This window comes from Schistocerca gregaria, chromosome 2 (assembly GCF_023897955.1).
Source record: "Schistocerca gregaria isolate iqSchGreg1 chromosome 2, iqSchGreg1.2, whole genome shotgun sequence".
NCBI classification, from domain to species: Eukaryota; Metazoa; Arthropoda; class Insecta; order Orthoptera; family Acrididae; genus Schistocerca; species Schistocerca gregaria.
In genome coordinates, this window is record NC_064921.1 from 383982672 (window position 1) to 383996424 (window position 13753).

Consider the following 13753-nt stretch of genomic DNA (forward strand, 5'->3'; position numbering starts at 1 on the left):
CTTAAAGAATTTTCACACATAGACTAGCCGAAAACAAAGCATGATTATCCCTTGGAAATGGTTCCGTACGAATGATATATTATTCAAATACATATTATGCAAATTATAAACTACACATACTCTTATTTATTACGTCATGAACCTTAGAGTGTAATGCCTTAACAATATTTTCAGTATATTACGTTGCCTCCTCTAACTAGATTTTATATTTGCAGTCATGCACACAGATGAACAGAATAGTGACGGATGCAATCTCTTTTGGCTATGTTTTAAATTACTTCACCCCATAGAGAGAATGTGGGTAGCAGTGCGTGCCAGACCAGAGACTATCCTATCGTATCCCGCATTAACAAGGAGTGGCTGCATCCACATCCACCATCGAGAATACTTCCAGTGCTCTTCACAAATCTTCCTCAGGAATGGAACCAGTTGCCAGGAGAGCTCGTGTTTCACCTTGAATGGAGGGAGTCGCTTTGTTGACAACCATGTCGGGCAGTCAGGGATAGCCAGATACCATGTTACACTAGTCAGATACCACGTTGCACTAGCCAGATACCATGTTACACGGTTTCTTATGAAAGAGATTATCGGTTCTATTTCCATCTTCGGCCGTCTTTCTTGGTTTCAGAACTTTTATAATCACATCTCTTGGGCACTATCATCTAAAATAGAAAGATTGCAAGGCTTTATTGGATGAGAGAGCTCGAGGGTAGATTTAGCAGCCAAATCAAAAAGCGTTTTCTCTGAGTAGATACTTTCCATGCGATGTGTGTGAGATGTGCTTTAAGTGTGTATGCTGAGTGTGTATGCTGAGTGTGTGTAATGGGTGTGTGTACAGCATGGTGTTATGTCTGTGTTGCATGATGGTGAGAAAAGGGAGCAGGTGAAACACCATGCCTACACGTAGCGTACTCCTCTCGAACTTGTTGTTGATGTGGCTGTTGTAGCTGATTCTGACAATGTTTAGCTTAACTTGTTGCAAATGCTCAATATGTGAAGAAGAATAGCAGCAAGTAAGCCGCCTATCCGAATGTTCTCATCCAGCGTACAGATCATTGTCAACAATGTCGACAGGCCTGGTCGTGTAAGAGTGAGGCCCATGCCTGGAATTAGAGGATTCGTGGCATCGAAATCTGTCGTACCACGGAAATATCCTGTCTGCCTTTAATTTAGCCTTAGACTCTCAACGGCATTGTCACCAGTAACGCCATGGGGTTCTGATTCCACGTTGAATAGTAGTTTGTCACATGTCTTCTTTGCGGAGAGGTATTGAATTTAGCTTGTTATAAGGACGTCCCTAAATTATCTGTAATTCCATCTTGTATGATGGAATGGGACTGCGGCTGGTATAAAACTTGAAGAAAACAGATATAAACAGCGGTAATTTTATTTAATGATCTTATTTAGCTGACAGTTTCGGTGTTCCATTGACATTATCTTCAGGCCCATATGCACGAAACTAGGTAAGCATCTAGTCGTTTGTGTTACTATAGGGACCACTATATCCATCTGGTTTCCTTAAGACTTTTGAAACTGCTCGGTAAACTTATACCCTTCACACCTCTGACAATAAGGGTCCACATCCACAGAGAAGTTTTGGAAGTCTACAGAAGCAGTTGGTATACCGGTCCTTCCAATAATACAAATGGCTAGATAGTTTACGTAGTTTCGTGCATAGGGGCCTGAAGATGGCGCCAATGAGGCACCACATCTGGCACCTAAATAAAATAGTTAAATAAAATTATCGCTGATAGTGTCGATTTGCTTCTAGTTCCGAGAAAGCAAGTTCCGTCATTGGTTTTGAAAGAGGTGGCGATAAACCAAGTGACACGAACAAACGCCATATGAATGGATACACAGATTTTGGTTCGACGTTGGAACTGGCGACAGCAGAGAAGGAATGATGCATGCACAGGCCTCCGAAGAAGAGAGAGTGTAGCAGTAGACCGGCGCTCCCAAGGTTATTCTAGTACACGCCATGTTGCCAAGTGGACGTGTAATGACAAGGTAGTGAACAAAGAACGTGCATGCATATATTCAGTATGAAAGGGCACATGGGACTAGTGTGTCGTTCATCCATTAACGTCTAAGGATCACATATGGTGAGGAAGTCATGTCTCATTAACACATCGGTCGCTGGTGTTGCATATTCAAAGAAGAAAAGCAATGAGTAGTGAACGGAGGTCGAAGTGGACATCCCACTAAACCCACAAATAAAAATAACATTGACAGAATACAGAACAAAGTGTAAGCGTACAGGTGCACAATGGCGTCAGAGATGACGTCCATACTGTGCATTAGCTGCACTCACGCCTATCACATGATCCATGATGTACAGGTAAGTGCTCGTAAGAATGTTACCCAGAAACCTTGTACCGGATCACAAGAGAGCAAGAAATTGGAATCAACCGCGATCAGTTGATTCAGTACACGAGAGAGTCATATGAGTTCCTGCTTGGAAGCATGTCAGTTGATGAGACATAGGTGCACCACTTTGCCTCAGAATCCTAGGCCGCCTCAATGACGCGGAAGCATCCCAGTACACCAGTGAGAAAAAAAATTAAGTGTCACCTTCCTCATTAAAAGTTACGGGCACCCTGGAGTTTTTCGACATGAAAGCTGTGATTCATCTTGGTTGTCTCCAAACAATCATCATTGCAGCACGCTACTGCGACACCTTCACCACATTCGGGTCCGCCATTCGGCGAAAGAGACAAAGGCCCATGAGTGACGTTGTGATCTTGGACAACAACGCAAAACCACAAACAGCAAGATTCACATACGGTCAGATTCGTCGCTTCGCATTGAAGGGATCGTGAATCATTCGGCCTAAAGCCCTCATCTTGTCCCATCTCACTTTCGCCTGTTCCCTGCACTGTAATCAACGCCCTCGGGACGGTGCTGAGGTGGAAAAAGCTGTGCGACAATTCCTTGCATCGCAAGGCACCGACTTTTACCATACTTGTTTCCTCAGACTTACCGTACTCTACGACAAATGTTTCAACGTCGGTGGCGACTAAGTATACTGGAATGAGGAATCGTGATTACGAACTTTGCACCCCAGACCTTCGCTAGTGGTCTCGGCTGCAAATGCAGGTTGCTGTCTGGAAAATGGACTGTGACGTTTCATGGAAAACAAGTGGGAAGCCATGACATATAAACAAATTATTTCTGCTCTACATCTACAGTTCATTTAACTAAAGAACAAGGTTCCAGATGGATACATACCTCTTCCGATAGTGCAACATTCCTGTCCAACACTAGCCTACTTGCATTCAAAGTTTTCAGAAAATTTGAAAGATCGGTGGAACTTCCTCCTGTGTACCCCCAGTGCTGGGCAAACCGGATTGCTCTGTCTGTTGCATTTCTAGAGAATTCCCAAGGGTTTAATGCTGATCCGCTCATTGCTATGGCGTTCTTGTAGAGTCCTGAACATGAACGAAAGCTTGGAATTAATTTTACTAGTAAATTCACAAAATATTCAAGGAAATAGTGTCGTTGCGTTTTCAGTGACGTATGTTGTAAGGTGTCAGGCAAATCCAACACCTTCCATGAAAATCCTGACATGATTGCAAATCCAGCAGTATGTCACAGAGCTCCGAATAAATCCTGACGTTAAATTAACCAAAGTAATACGATCAACGAGTGAGCAAATGGAATACCACAGACTAACACAAGAACGCCCAAATTCATGTCATACCTTCCTACCGTGAAACAGACGCAGTTCAGAGGGGAGAAAGGAGAACAGAAACCAAGAGCAGAGCCGTGTAGGCTAGAAGGCCATACGATAAATGACACCCACATCGCTGGCCAACCGCCAAAAGCAGCGCCCAGCCCATTTTTAAAGATAGAGCCCTCCAAAAGAACAGTATGGATCTTACGATAACACAAAGAACAGTATGCATCTTACGATAACACTAAAAGGGCCACATCAGCTGCAAGTTTTAGCGTGAGACTATTCGCGTCTCTGTTACATAGCAAACATTAAAAAACATTGCCCCACCACGAAAAGTATAGCGTTTCTCATTGGATAGACAGAACTTTTGTAGGCGGAGCTTAAGGTTAACATTGAGACCCTGATTGCTCAGTTGAAAACACAGCCAGATAACTTTTCTTAAACCAACTTCGGTAAATTGTAGTAAGGAGAAGTTAGAGAAATTTGCTACCGAGACGGCAAGGTGTGTGGAAATGCGCCGTCCGCTGCCCCTGGCGCTGCCTAACCACCGACAAGGTAATGAATGCATGCAATGCCGCATAAGAGCTCATAAGGCTTCACTCGGAACTGCAGAAGTCTCATCTGTACGTAATACTAATGTCGATCGTCAATTAAACTTCGTAGTATTTAGAATTGCCACTTGAAGTTAAAATCTGAAACGCGATGATTTTTCTGTTATATAATTATTGAGAAGCCACATGACCGTCTGTAATTTACCACAAGTTAAATAAGTAATTAAAGATAATTGAGGGTCACTGTAGACCATTTTTGATAGTTTTCTCTTTTATGAAACTCACTTTAAATCTAGATTATAGATGTAATATGGCATAGGTCATCCGTCGATCCATTATAGATCTTGGAAACCCATTCAGGGAATATTCGTTCACATTTTTGTTGAATGCAATTGGTTTTTATTGAATGCAGTTGGTCTTTATCATCCTGTATTAAAATATTTCCTTTTTTCGATAGTGCAATGTATAAACAATGTTTTGTGAGTAGAATAAAAATTCCAATGCTAAACTTGACAGCTTTTTTGACGTTATTTTACCAGCTAACTAAAAATAGGAAAGCCTTGAACCCCTTCCACTAAATTTAGTTAGTATGAAGATTCTTTTACAGGGAGTGCAGTGGAGCTGATGCTGAAATCATTAAGTATTTGATTATATCATCGCCAGTGTCACTGAACTCTTCTGAACTCTCCATGTTGTGTGTGGTCTGGGGTCTCCCTACCAGCAACAGGTCCCAGGTTCAAACTAGTCTATTCACTAAAAAACACGCCCAGAGCGTCGTTGCACGAAAGTGGTAGGGAGACACGACTTAGAACAAACAGACACCACACAGAATGTTAGAATGTTGCACAAAGATCAACATAGAACATTTAAAATTCTGCATATATTTCAACAGCCATGTCAAAATTGAAATAGACGTTGCTGAAGTCTCAGATTAAAACAGCACACACGTTAGGAATGATTTTTAGAACAGTGCTGGACCTGTATCGCTATGGTATACTTAAACTGTTATAACTAATTCGTATGATGAGTTAACCACTACTTCAACAACAACATTCTTTATTTTGTTTGTTTTCTTCTGTACTTAATGTCCTTGGTATATTTTATATTTGTTTCTTAGTCTGTCCAGATCTTTCCACGATCTTAAATTGTAGTTTTTAATTCGGAGATATTTCGGGGACTGTGTCCACTGTAATTTCTTCTGTTATCCTGAATATTATTTCTTCAGATGTATGGCATGCCTCATTCCTTCTTCCTTCAGTGTTCTAAGATATTTACCTTGCATACCTGTGTAGCATCTAACAGCTTTTTTGCATACCTGTGTAGCTTCTAACAGCTTTCTTATTATATTACTCCAACAGCCATTCTTTTGTTAAATTTATTATCCATAAATATTTTATTTTTTACTATGTATCAAGTTACGTGTATTGCTGATTTTCAAGAGATTTTCTCTCTGTCTTTGGCTAATGTCTAATGTTCAGCATGGATGATTAAACAGAATTTATCAGTAACAGCAGTTGTTAATGTCTTAGGTTCTTCTATGATAGAAATTGAGCCACATTTTCTGCTCTGGTATTTATAAACCGCATTACACATTAATTTTGTTTTTATTTTCTGCAAGTATTCTACTTTTTCTCAATTATATACTATTTCTTAATTAAAAATAGGGTGTTTTTTCTAATATTTTGAATCAAATTTTAGTTTCGTTTCCAAGTCGTTTAAGTCTATTCGCTATTTTCATTCGTCTTTCTTCTCAAATTAACGCTATCCACATTGCTATAAAGTGTTGTGGATAGGATATTTCTAGCAATTGAGTTCAGGTAATACAGAAATAATGACAGTTCAGATGATTAAGCTGTTATTACTCTGGTTAATGTTCACGATATCTGTTGTTAGTTAGTTATTTCCACAGTCTGTTGATCATATTCATGACAACATAGCATTAGGTTTACAAATAAGATACATATTCTCTGTGAAAACATGACTACATACTGTCTTTTAGACAATTTGATATTTTCTTTAAACTTATTTTAAAATAAAACTTAATTATATGTGACTCGACCATATACAGATGCTGTTTATTCATAAATTCGTCTTAAGTGAAGTTATAGATAATGAAGACCGTTTCGGGTCCTGTTATTATGTTTTACGAAGGCTACTACTTTTGTAAATTATGGCTGATTCTACACACCAAATTTATTAAAATATCGATTCAGAATATTTCTCTGCGTTACTTACTTTATGTCTAGCTGTGGAATCACCCCCAAAAAACTATTTCATGTGGCATTAATGAATGAAAGTAGACAATTTCAGCCAACTTTTGGATGTTTTCTTCATGAATTTTGCCGTTTCTGACACAACAAATGCCGGTCAATTTGATCTTGCTACAAGGCAGATTCTATGTCGTTTCCAGTATAAGTCTTAATCAATATGTTCACTCCGACACTTTTAACCTTCAGTTTTACATCGTTTCTTTGCTCTGCACTCTACTGTTATACTGTTAATGATAGTTATATGCCATTTCCTCTACATAAATGATTTTTTCTGGTTGGTAGACCATCTGCTGAGACTCAGTCAATGACTTTTCATTTATAGTTCCATTATGATATCAATACCGAGGGAACTAAAGAGTATTCATGGCGTTTGTGCTGAAAACAAATGCTCGTAATTTGTGAAGCAGGTGTTCACTATCTGTTGCGAGTGTGAATTTCTGTTAGATTTTAATACGGTATTTTATGAAAGTGTCTACCAGGAAGCATATTGGTTTGTGACTTTCTTTACTACCTGCTTTATATGGCAAATGTTCTCCGTTTGTCTAACGTGACATGCATTCGAAACTTTTTTTTACTACCTGCTTTATATGGCAAATGTTCTCCGTTTGTCTAACGTGACATGCATTCGAAACTTTTTGGCGCCAGAAATTGAATGTAGCACACGTCTTTTGTATGTAACCTTACTGAAGAGTGTGTCATAAGGGTGCAGACTGCTTGAATTTAGCAAAGTATCTGCATTTCCACAGTTAGAATTCCGTTTTGAAAAGTTTTTTGTTTATTATTGTACTGAAACTGTGAATATAGCAAATGGGAAAGAAGATTTTTGTAGATAATTACTGGAGAAAGCAACAGAAGGGCGAGGGAACATCTGACTCTTTCCAGCCATCCACCACTTCTACTGCTCCTTGGTATGATAGGTATGGATGCATGAAAATAGTTGTATGTATGCTGCCATGTCGCACAACGTTCTGGCCATTAAGATTTTCTCAGTTTTCTCTGAAATCTCTGACATCTAATACTAGCATGGTATTTTAATAGATAACAAGACAATATGCTGATACAAATTCAAAGGCTAAAAACATGTAATCCACCTAATTACCTATGTACGACAACATTATCGACAATTTGTGATGGCCCACTATCGCATGACGGCTCGTAAACGTGTTGTGATGGCATCTATATTAAAGAGTACATAACATCCAGATTGACACTCTGCATGTGGTGAAACTGTCTGCATCATGGGCTTACCGTTGTTGTCTCCATACAGCAAACGTTCGAAGAAACACATTTTGAAGCCATACATGAAAATTTTTAACCCGTACTACATGAAGGATATCAAACTGCAATCAAAACAGAAAGTTGTCGAAGGTAAAAGCGCAAAGATAATTTCAGTAACAGTTTTATTGTCGGAAGAGGTTTTTGGGGTGCTTCTAAGGCCTATCACGTGACAGCATGTAGCACTACTTAGGAAATTGTAATTATATAACTGGCTGTAATTACACGACTTCATTGGACTGTTTTCATAGTGAATCGAAGCTTAAGTGACCAAGATGCGGTAGCAAAAACTGTTCCTTTTCCAAGACAATGATCATCGGCATACCCGCCTCTCAAATGGTAAAAAAGGTTGAGGTGGACTTCTACAAGATTCACCTGCCATCCTAGTCCTAAAACATGGTACTACATGACGTTTTCCGTTTTGATAGCCATAATAATGTTGTTAAATAAAATTTTCATAACATGAAGAGACTGTCTGCATGGAAAACGAGAACTACGCTGAGATAAAAAATAACTGATTATAATGAACTAAAATTTAGCCCAGTCCTCACAGTCTGAGGACTACGCGCATGTGTCATTTCCGGTGTGAGAGAGCCACTAGATGTTGACAGCACACAGCTCTCTCAGCCGCTATCAGCTTTCCGACCTTAACCTGCTCCTTCCCTCTTCAGTAGCATCGCGAGTAGCTTCTCGAGGTTGAATACGACCTGTTTCAGTCCTTCCAACAAGGAAAAATACCTGGAACTACATGTAATCTAAACAGTGCGACACGCATTACCGGCATGCAGGTTGTTCTCTCATGTCCGGAGGCTAACATATTCACTGAAGAAATAAGGAAACTGAAAAATGAATGTACCCAGTACATTGAGATCGGTAGACAATACAGGAAGTGAGTTCGCAGTTGCGAATACGGACAGCTATCAGCTGTATAATGGAATGACGACAATGAAAATTTGATTTGGACTGGTATTCGAAAACCGATTTCGTGATGAACGCTGGCTATCCGACACTACTCACTACCAGACTCGAACATCCATATGTCGTCAACTAAGTAACTGCAACCTGTACTCGTATATCCATTTATGTTGGGAATTAAATTCTGAAGTTTGCAAAAATACAATTTAGTGTATTTTACTGTCACGTAACTACTTACCTACTCAGGGACTCGCGTTTTACGCCAGTGGATATGAAAAGCAAGAATTGGGTTTTGTGTGTAATCCATGCATTCAATACGTCAAAAATTACAGAGAACACAAAAGGGGCGGAAAGAAAGGAAAAGCTCACTATTCGTTCCTATTCCAAATATGGAACTTTCTGAACAGCTCCCGAATTACCGAACGATTGATCTTATATGGCATTCTACCAAAGTAATGCGTAAAATTTTTCGCCACTATGTATACCGAGAGCTATCCGAGAAACAAGCTGGATTTTGGCTACGGCAGATTCGAACACAATAAATCATCGGAAGTACCCGAACACATGGGAGTAGCAGATCACGTTATTTACCTATTACGGAAAGTACATTCCAACCACGGACTCACTGTGAGAACCCTACGTGGAGCAACTAAATGTGTGAAGGTCCAAAAAGTAGTAGGGCAAGACTGCATTTGGTCACTTTACTTATTCAATCTGTATGCGGAGCATATTAGGAGGAATGTCGGGCTCGATGAAGAAGCAACCTAAATTGAAACATGTGGGATAAACACAATGTTAGATATTAAACAAAGTGACGAAGAGTTGAAGCTTCTATTACTGAAGGTGAAAGAAGAAAGTGAAAATGGGGCTAAAGCTGAATGTCATGAAAACGAAAACCATGCCAACTACAGTTATCACTGTTTCCATATTTCTGCTGATGGTGACTGCAGCCACGAAATCAAGAGACACTTGTTACTTTGTTGAAAAGCAATGTCCAACCATAACAACGTTTTAGAGCAGACATATAAAGTTAACAACTAAGATCCGTTTAGTAATTAGTATGATACTTCCTGTTATGATCTACGCATGTGAGACCTGGACAGTAAAAAAAGGCTGAATGGCGTCGAATATATTCTTTTGAATTGTGCTGTTCGACGAAACTCCTTAGAGTTCCTTCGAATGCAAAGAGAAAGAATTGGGCAGTACTACACGAAGTAGCACCGGATTATTTCACGGAAGGTCCGATACTGAAACAGTGTTATAACTTGGGCACATCACGAGAAGACATTATTTATGGATACAAGACAGCAGAGAAGTAATGGACTCCATCCTGGAAAGCGGTAGACAGTGCAGGTCAGAAGAAACTGGAGTGCTGTGGGTCAGGTTCACGGAAAGTCGCCGTCGACTAAACGACTAGAAATGGAGAGAGAGAGAGAGAGAGGGGTGGGAGGGAAGGGTGGAGGGGGGAGAGTGTTTCTGACACCCGTGCTGCTTACCATCGAGGACGTTTCGTTCTTGATGCGTACCTACATTCAATACAAAATACACTCCTGGAAATGGCAAAAAGAACACATTGACACCGGTGTGTCAGACCCACCATACTTGCTCTGGACACTGCGAGAGGGCTGTACAAACAATGATCACACGCACGGCACAGCGGACACACCAGGAACCGCGGTGTTGGCCTTCGAATGGCGCTAGCTGCGCAGCATTTGTGCACCGCCGCCGTCAGTGTCAGCCAGTTTGCCGTGGCATACGGAGCACCATCGCAGTCTTTCACACTGGTAGCATGCCGCGACAGCGTGGACGTGAACCATATGTGCAGTTGACGGACTTTGAGCGAGGGGGTATAGTGGGCAACCGCCAGTGGTCGGTGGAAGGTGCACGTGCCCGTCGACCTGGGACCGGGCCGCAGCGACGCACGGATGCACGCCAAGACCGTAGGATCCTACGCACCGCCACTTCCCAGCAAATTAGGGACACTGTTGCTCCTGGGGTATCGGCGAGGACCATTCGCAACCGTCTCCATGAAGCTGGGCTACGGTCCCGCACACCGTTAGGCCGTCTTCCGCTCACGCCCCAACATCGTGCATCCCGCCTCCAGTGGTGTCGCGACAGGCGTGAATGGAGGGACGAATGGAGACGTGTCGTCTTCAGCGATGAGAGTCGCTTCTGCCTTGGTGCCAATGATGGTCGTATGCGTGTTTGGCGCCGTGCAGATGAGCGCCACAATCAGGTCTGCATACGACCGAGGCACACAGGGCCAACACCTGGCATCATGGTGTGGGGAGCGATCTCCTACACTGGCCGTACGCCTCTGGTGATCGTCGAGGGGACACTGAATAGTGCACGGTACATCCAAACCGTCATCGAACCCATCGTTCTACCATTCCTAGACCGGCAAGGGAACTTGCTGTTCCAACAGGACAATGCACGTCCACATGTATCCCGTGCCACCCAACGTGCTCTAGAAGGTGTAAGTCAACTACCCTGGCTAGCAAGATCTCCGGATCTGTCCCCCATTGAGCATGTTTGGGACTGGATGAAGCGTCGTCTCACGCGGTCTGCACGTCCAGCACGAACGCTGGTCCAACTGAGGCGCCAGGTGTAAATGGCATGGCAAGCCGTTCCACAGGACTACATCCAGCATCTCTACGATCGTCTCCATGGGAGAATAGCAGCCTGCATTGCTGCGAAAGGTGGATATACACTGTACTAGTGCCGACATTGTGCATGCTCTGTTGCCTGTGTCTATGTGCCTGTGGTTCTGTCAGTGTGATCATGTGATATATCTGACCCCAGGAATGTGTCAATAAAGTTTCCCCTTCCTGGGACAATGAATTCACGGTGTTCTTATTTCAATTTCCAGGAGTGTATATTATAGAATCATTTACAGAGTGAAACCGCCATACAACAGCCATTCTGTAAATCACCTATGAAATCTCGTTTGCAAATAAGTATGGCCTGCTCTTTCCTGAAATCTCTGGGAACTGTTCTCTCTTCAACAGTTTGGGAGTATATCATATTTATGAGTGGAGTTATCTCACTGGAATTTCGTATAGATACTAGCATGGACTGCATGTCGTCCGAAGGCCTCGTTGTGTTTCAGCACTCTTAGCTGACTTTCGACATCACCAGCAAGGACAACATTATCTTTAAACAGTTCAAAGGTGCGTCAATTAAATGATAGTACTATTTCTTAATATAAATTTCAGAAGCAATATTTGAGAATAAGATCCTGCGTGTAGTTTTTCATGTTGCTAATGTCAATTTAGGACCCTGTGTCGTCAACTCTAATGCATTCACAATTATGTTCATGCTTATTGACCGTATTAAGATGTGGCAAGAATTTCGTGCGGTCGTGAGTGTTTCTCACCGTTAGGCATTTGCTACGGCAGCTATGAAAATCTGTGGGAACTGGCGTTTTGACAGCGAAGCTTCTGCCCTTTGTCATCTGTTTTTTTTATGAGAAACAGTTTTTAACATTAATTTGTGGCATAATATCTGCAACTGAAATAATTTTCGCTTTAAGAGATGTGCATGTCAAGAAATTTGCATTTTAAGAGATAGCAGACAGAATTTCGAGAGTATATAAACTATATAACCCGTCACGGAAAATTAGAAATAACAATTTGAATCAGAATACTTTACGAGATTTAATTACTCACGTCAAATTTTGATACGGATTGCAATAGAACATTAGTTCTTCTCCATTTCAAGTGGGAAAATCGATAAATTAATAAGGTCAGTGACACCATCTCAAAATTAACAACATATATTTTTATAAAATATCAGTCAGTACCCACCCCCCTAAGGGACATTAGCTACTGAGTAACAAAATTTTCCGAACAGTTTACTGAAGTCTCACTAATTGTAAAGTCACAACTAAATACACAACGTTTGTCACGAAACATTAACTTGAGCTTCTTAAACTGAAATCATTTCCTTGTGTTGATAACATGCATTACCTAGCGTGATAGATTTCGCAATGTGGAATTTTGACATTGAGAACACATAGTTATGGGCTAAGGAATCGTTGTTTTCTGGGTACACATTTACAACGCTCATATGATGCTAAGACCTCAGTTAAACTAACAGCCGGTTAAACGATTAACTTAAAATAGTAATTAATACATAGCCTAGCTACCTTTGCTAAGTGGAGAAAGGAGGTGGTAATGAATGGATGCCCCTCCAGCGCTTTGACCCAGGATAGTTACTTTCTCTGGATCGCCACCAAACGCTGCTATGTTCCTCTGCACCCAGCGAAGGGTCTCTACTTGATCCTTCAGACCCATATTTCCGGGAACGACTTCATCTCTGGTGCTCAAAAATCCTACGAAGAGAACCAATGGTTACATTCATGGTAATCCGTAAGTAAGAAACATGCCTTACGAAATTTGGAACTAGCTCAATAGCTAGCAACAAATTTCGTAAGGCGTCCCTAGAAGTACATTTGGAGGTCGTAACTTTCTGTTTATCCGTGTTTGTTTTCAAATATTGATTATGGAAATATGGTTCTGCCTTGAATATACACACATTCTCCATGTTTAAAACGAGTTTGACCTTAATTTATTTTCTATTAAATCACATATAAAGAAATTTTGCATGATACTACGATGCAGTTTTGACATTATGGTATTTACATTTACAATATTATTACCACTCCGATATTTGGAATACATCTGAAATTTCGAATTTCGCTCCAGTTCGCCATCACGATCTTTCAGCCTTATGTTCCGAATATCTACCAAAACGTTATGCCTACAATGAAACAATTGTGCTTTCCTCTTTTTGCTGATGCTAGATTATAATACTGTCTGCCGTCAAGGAACGTTCCCTATTTCATTCTTTATCTATCGTTTATTAGGCTGAAGTATTAGTTTTCGAAATGTTGGGGGGCAGGGGGCCGAAGTTGGTTAGTGGGAAGGCGGTCTTTGCATGTAAACTGAATATATAGGGTGATCAAAAAGTCAAAATAAATTTGAAAACTAAATAAATCACTGAATAACGTAGATAGAGAGGTACAAATTGACACACATGCTTGGAATGACATAAGGTTTTATTAG

General features: G+C 40.9%; 1 protein-coding gene across 1 annotated transcript in view; it reads right to left on the reverse strand.

Moving 5' to 3' along the window:
• The window catches only part of LOC126335789 (esterase FE4-like), a 71579-nt gene that overhangs the window by 46181 nt on the left and 11645 nt on the right, over positions 1-13753 (reverse strand). The window contains exons 3-4 of the mRNA XM_049999252.1: positions 12835-13020; positions 3229-3428 (exon numbers count right to left, since the gene is read on the reverse strand). Of these exons, the coding sequence (XP_049855209.1) occupies positions 3229-3428; positions 12835-13020 (386 nt within the window). The remainder of the gene's footprint in view (positions 1-3228; positions 3429-12834; positions 13021-13753) is intronic.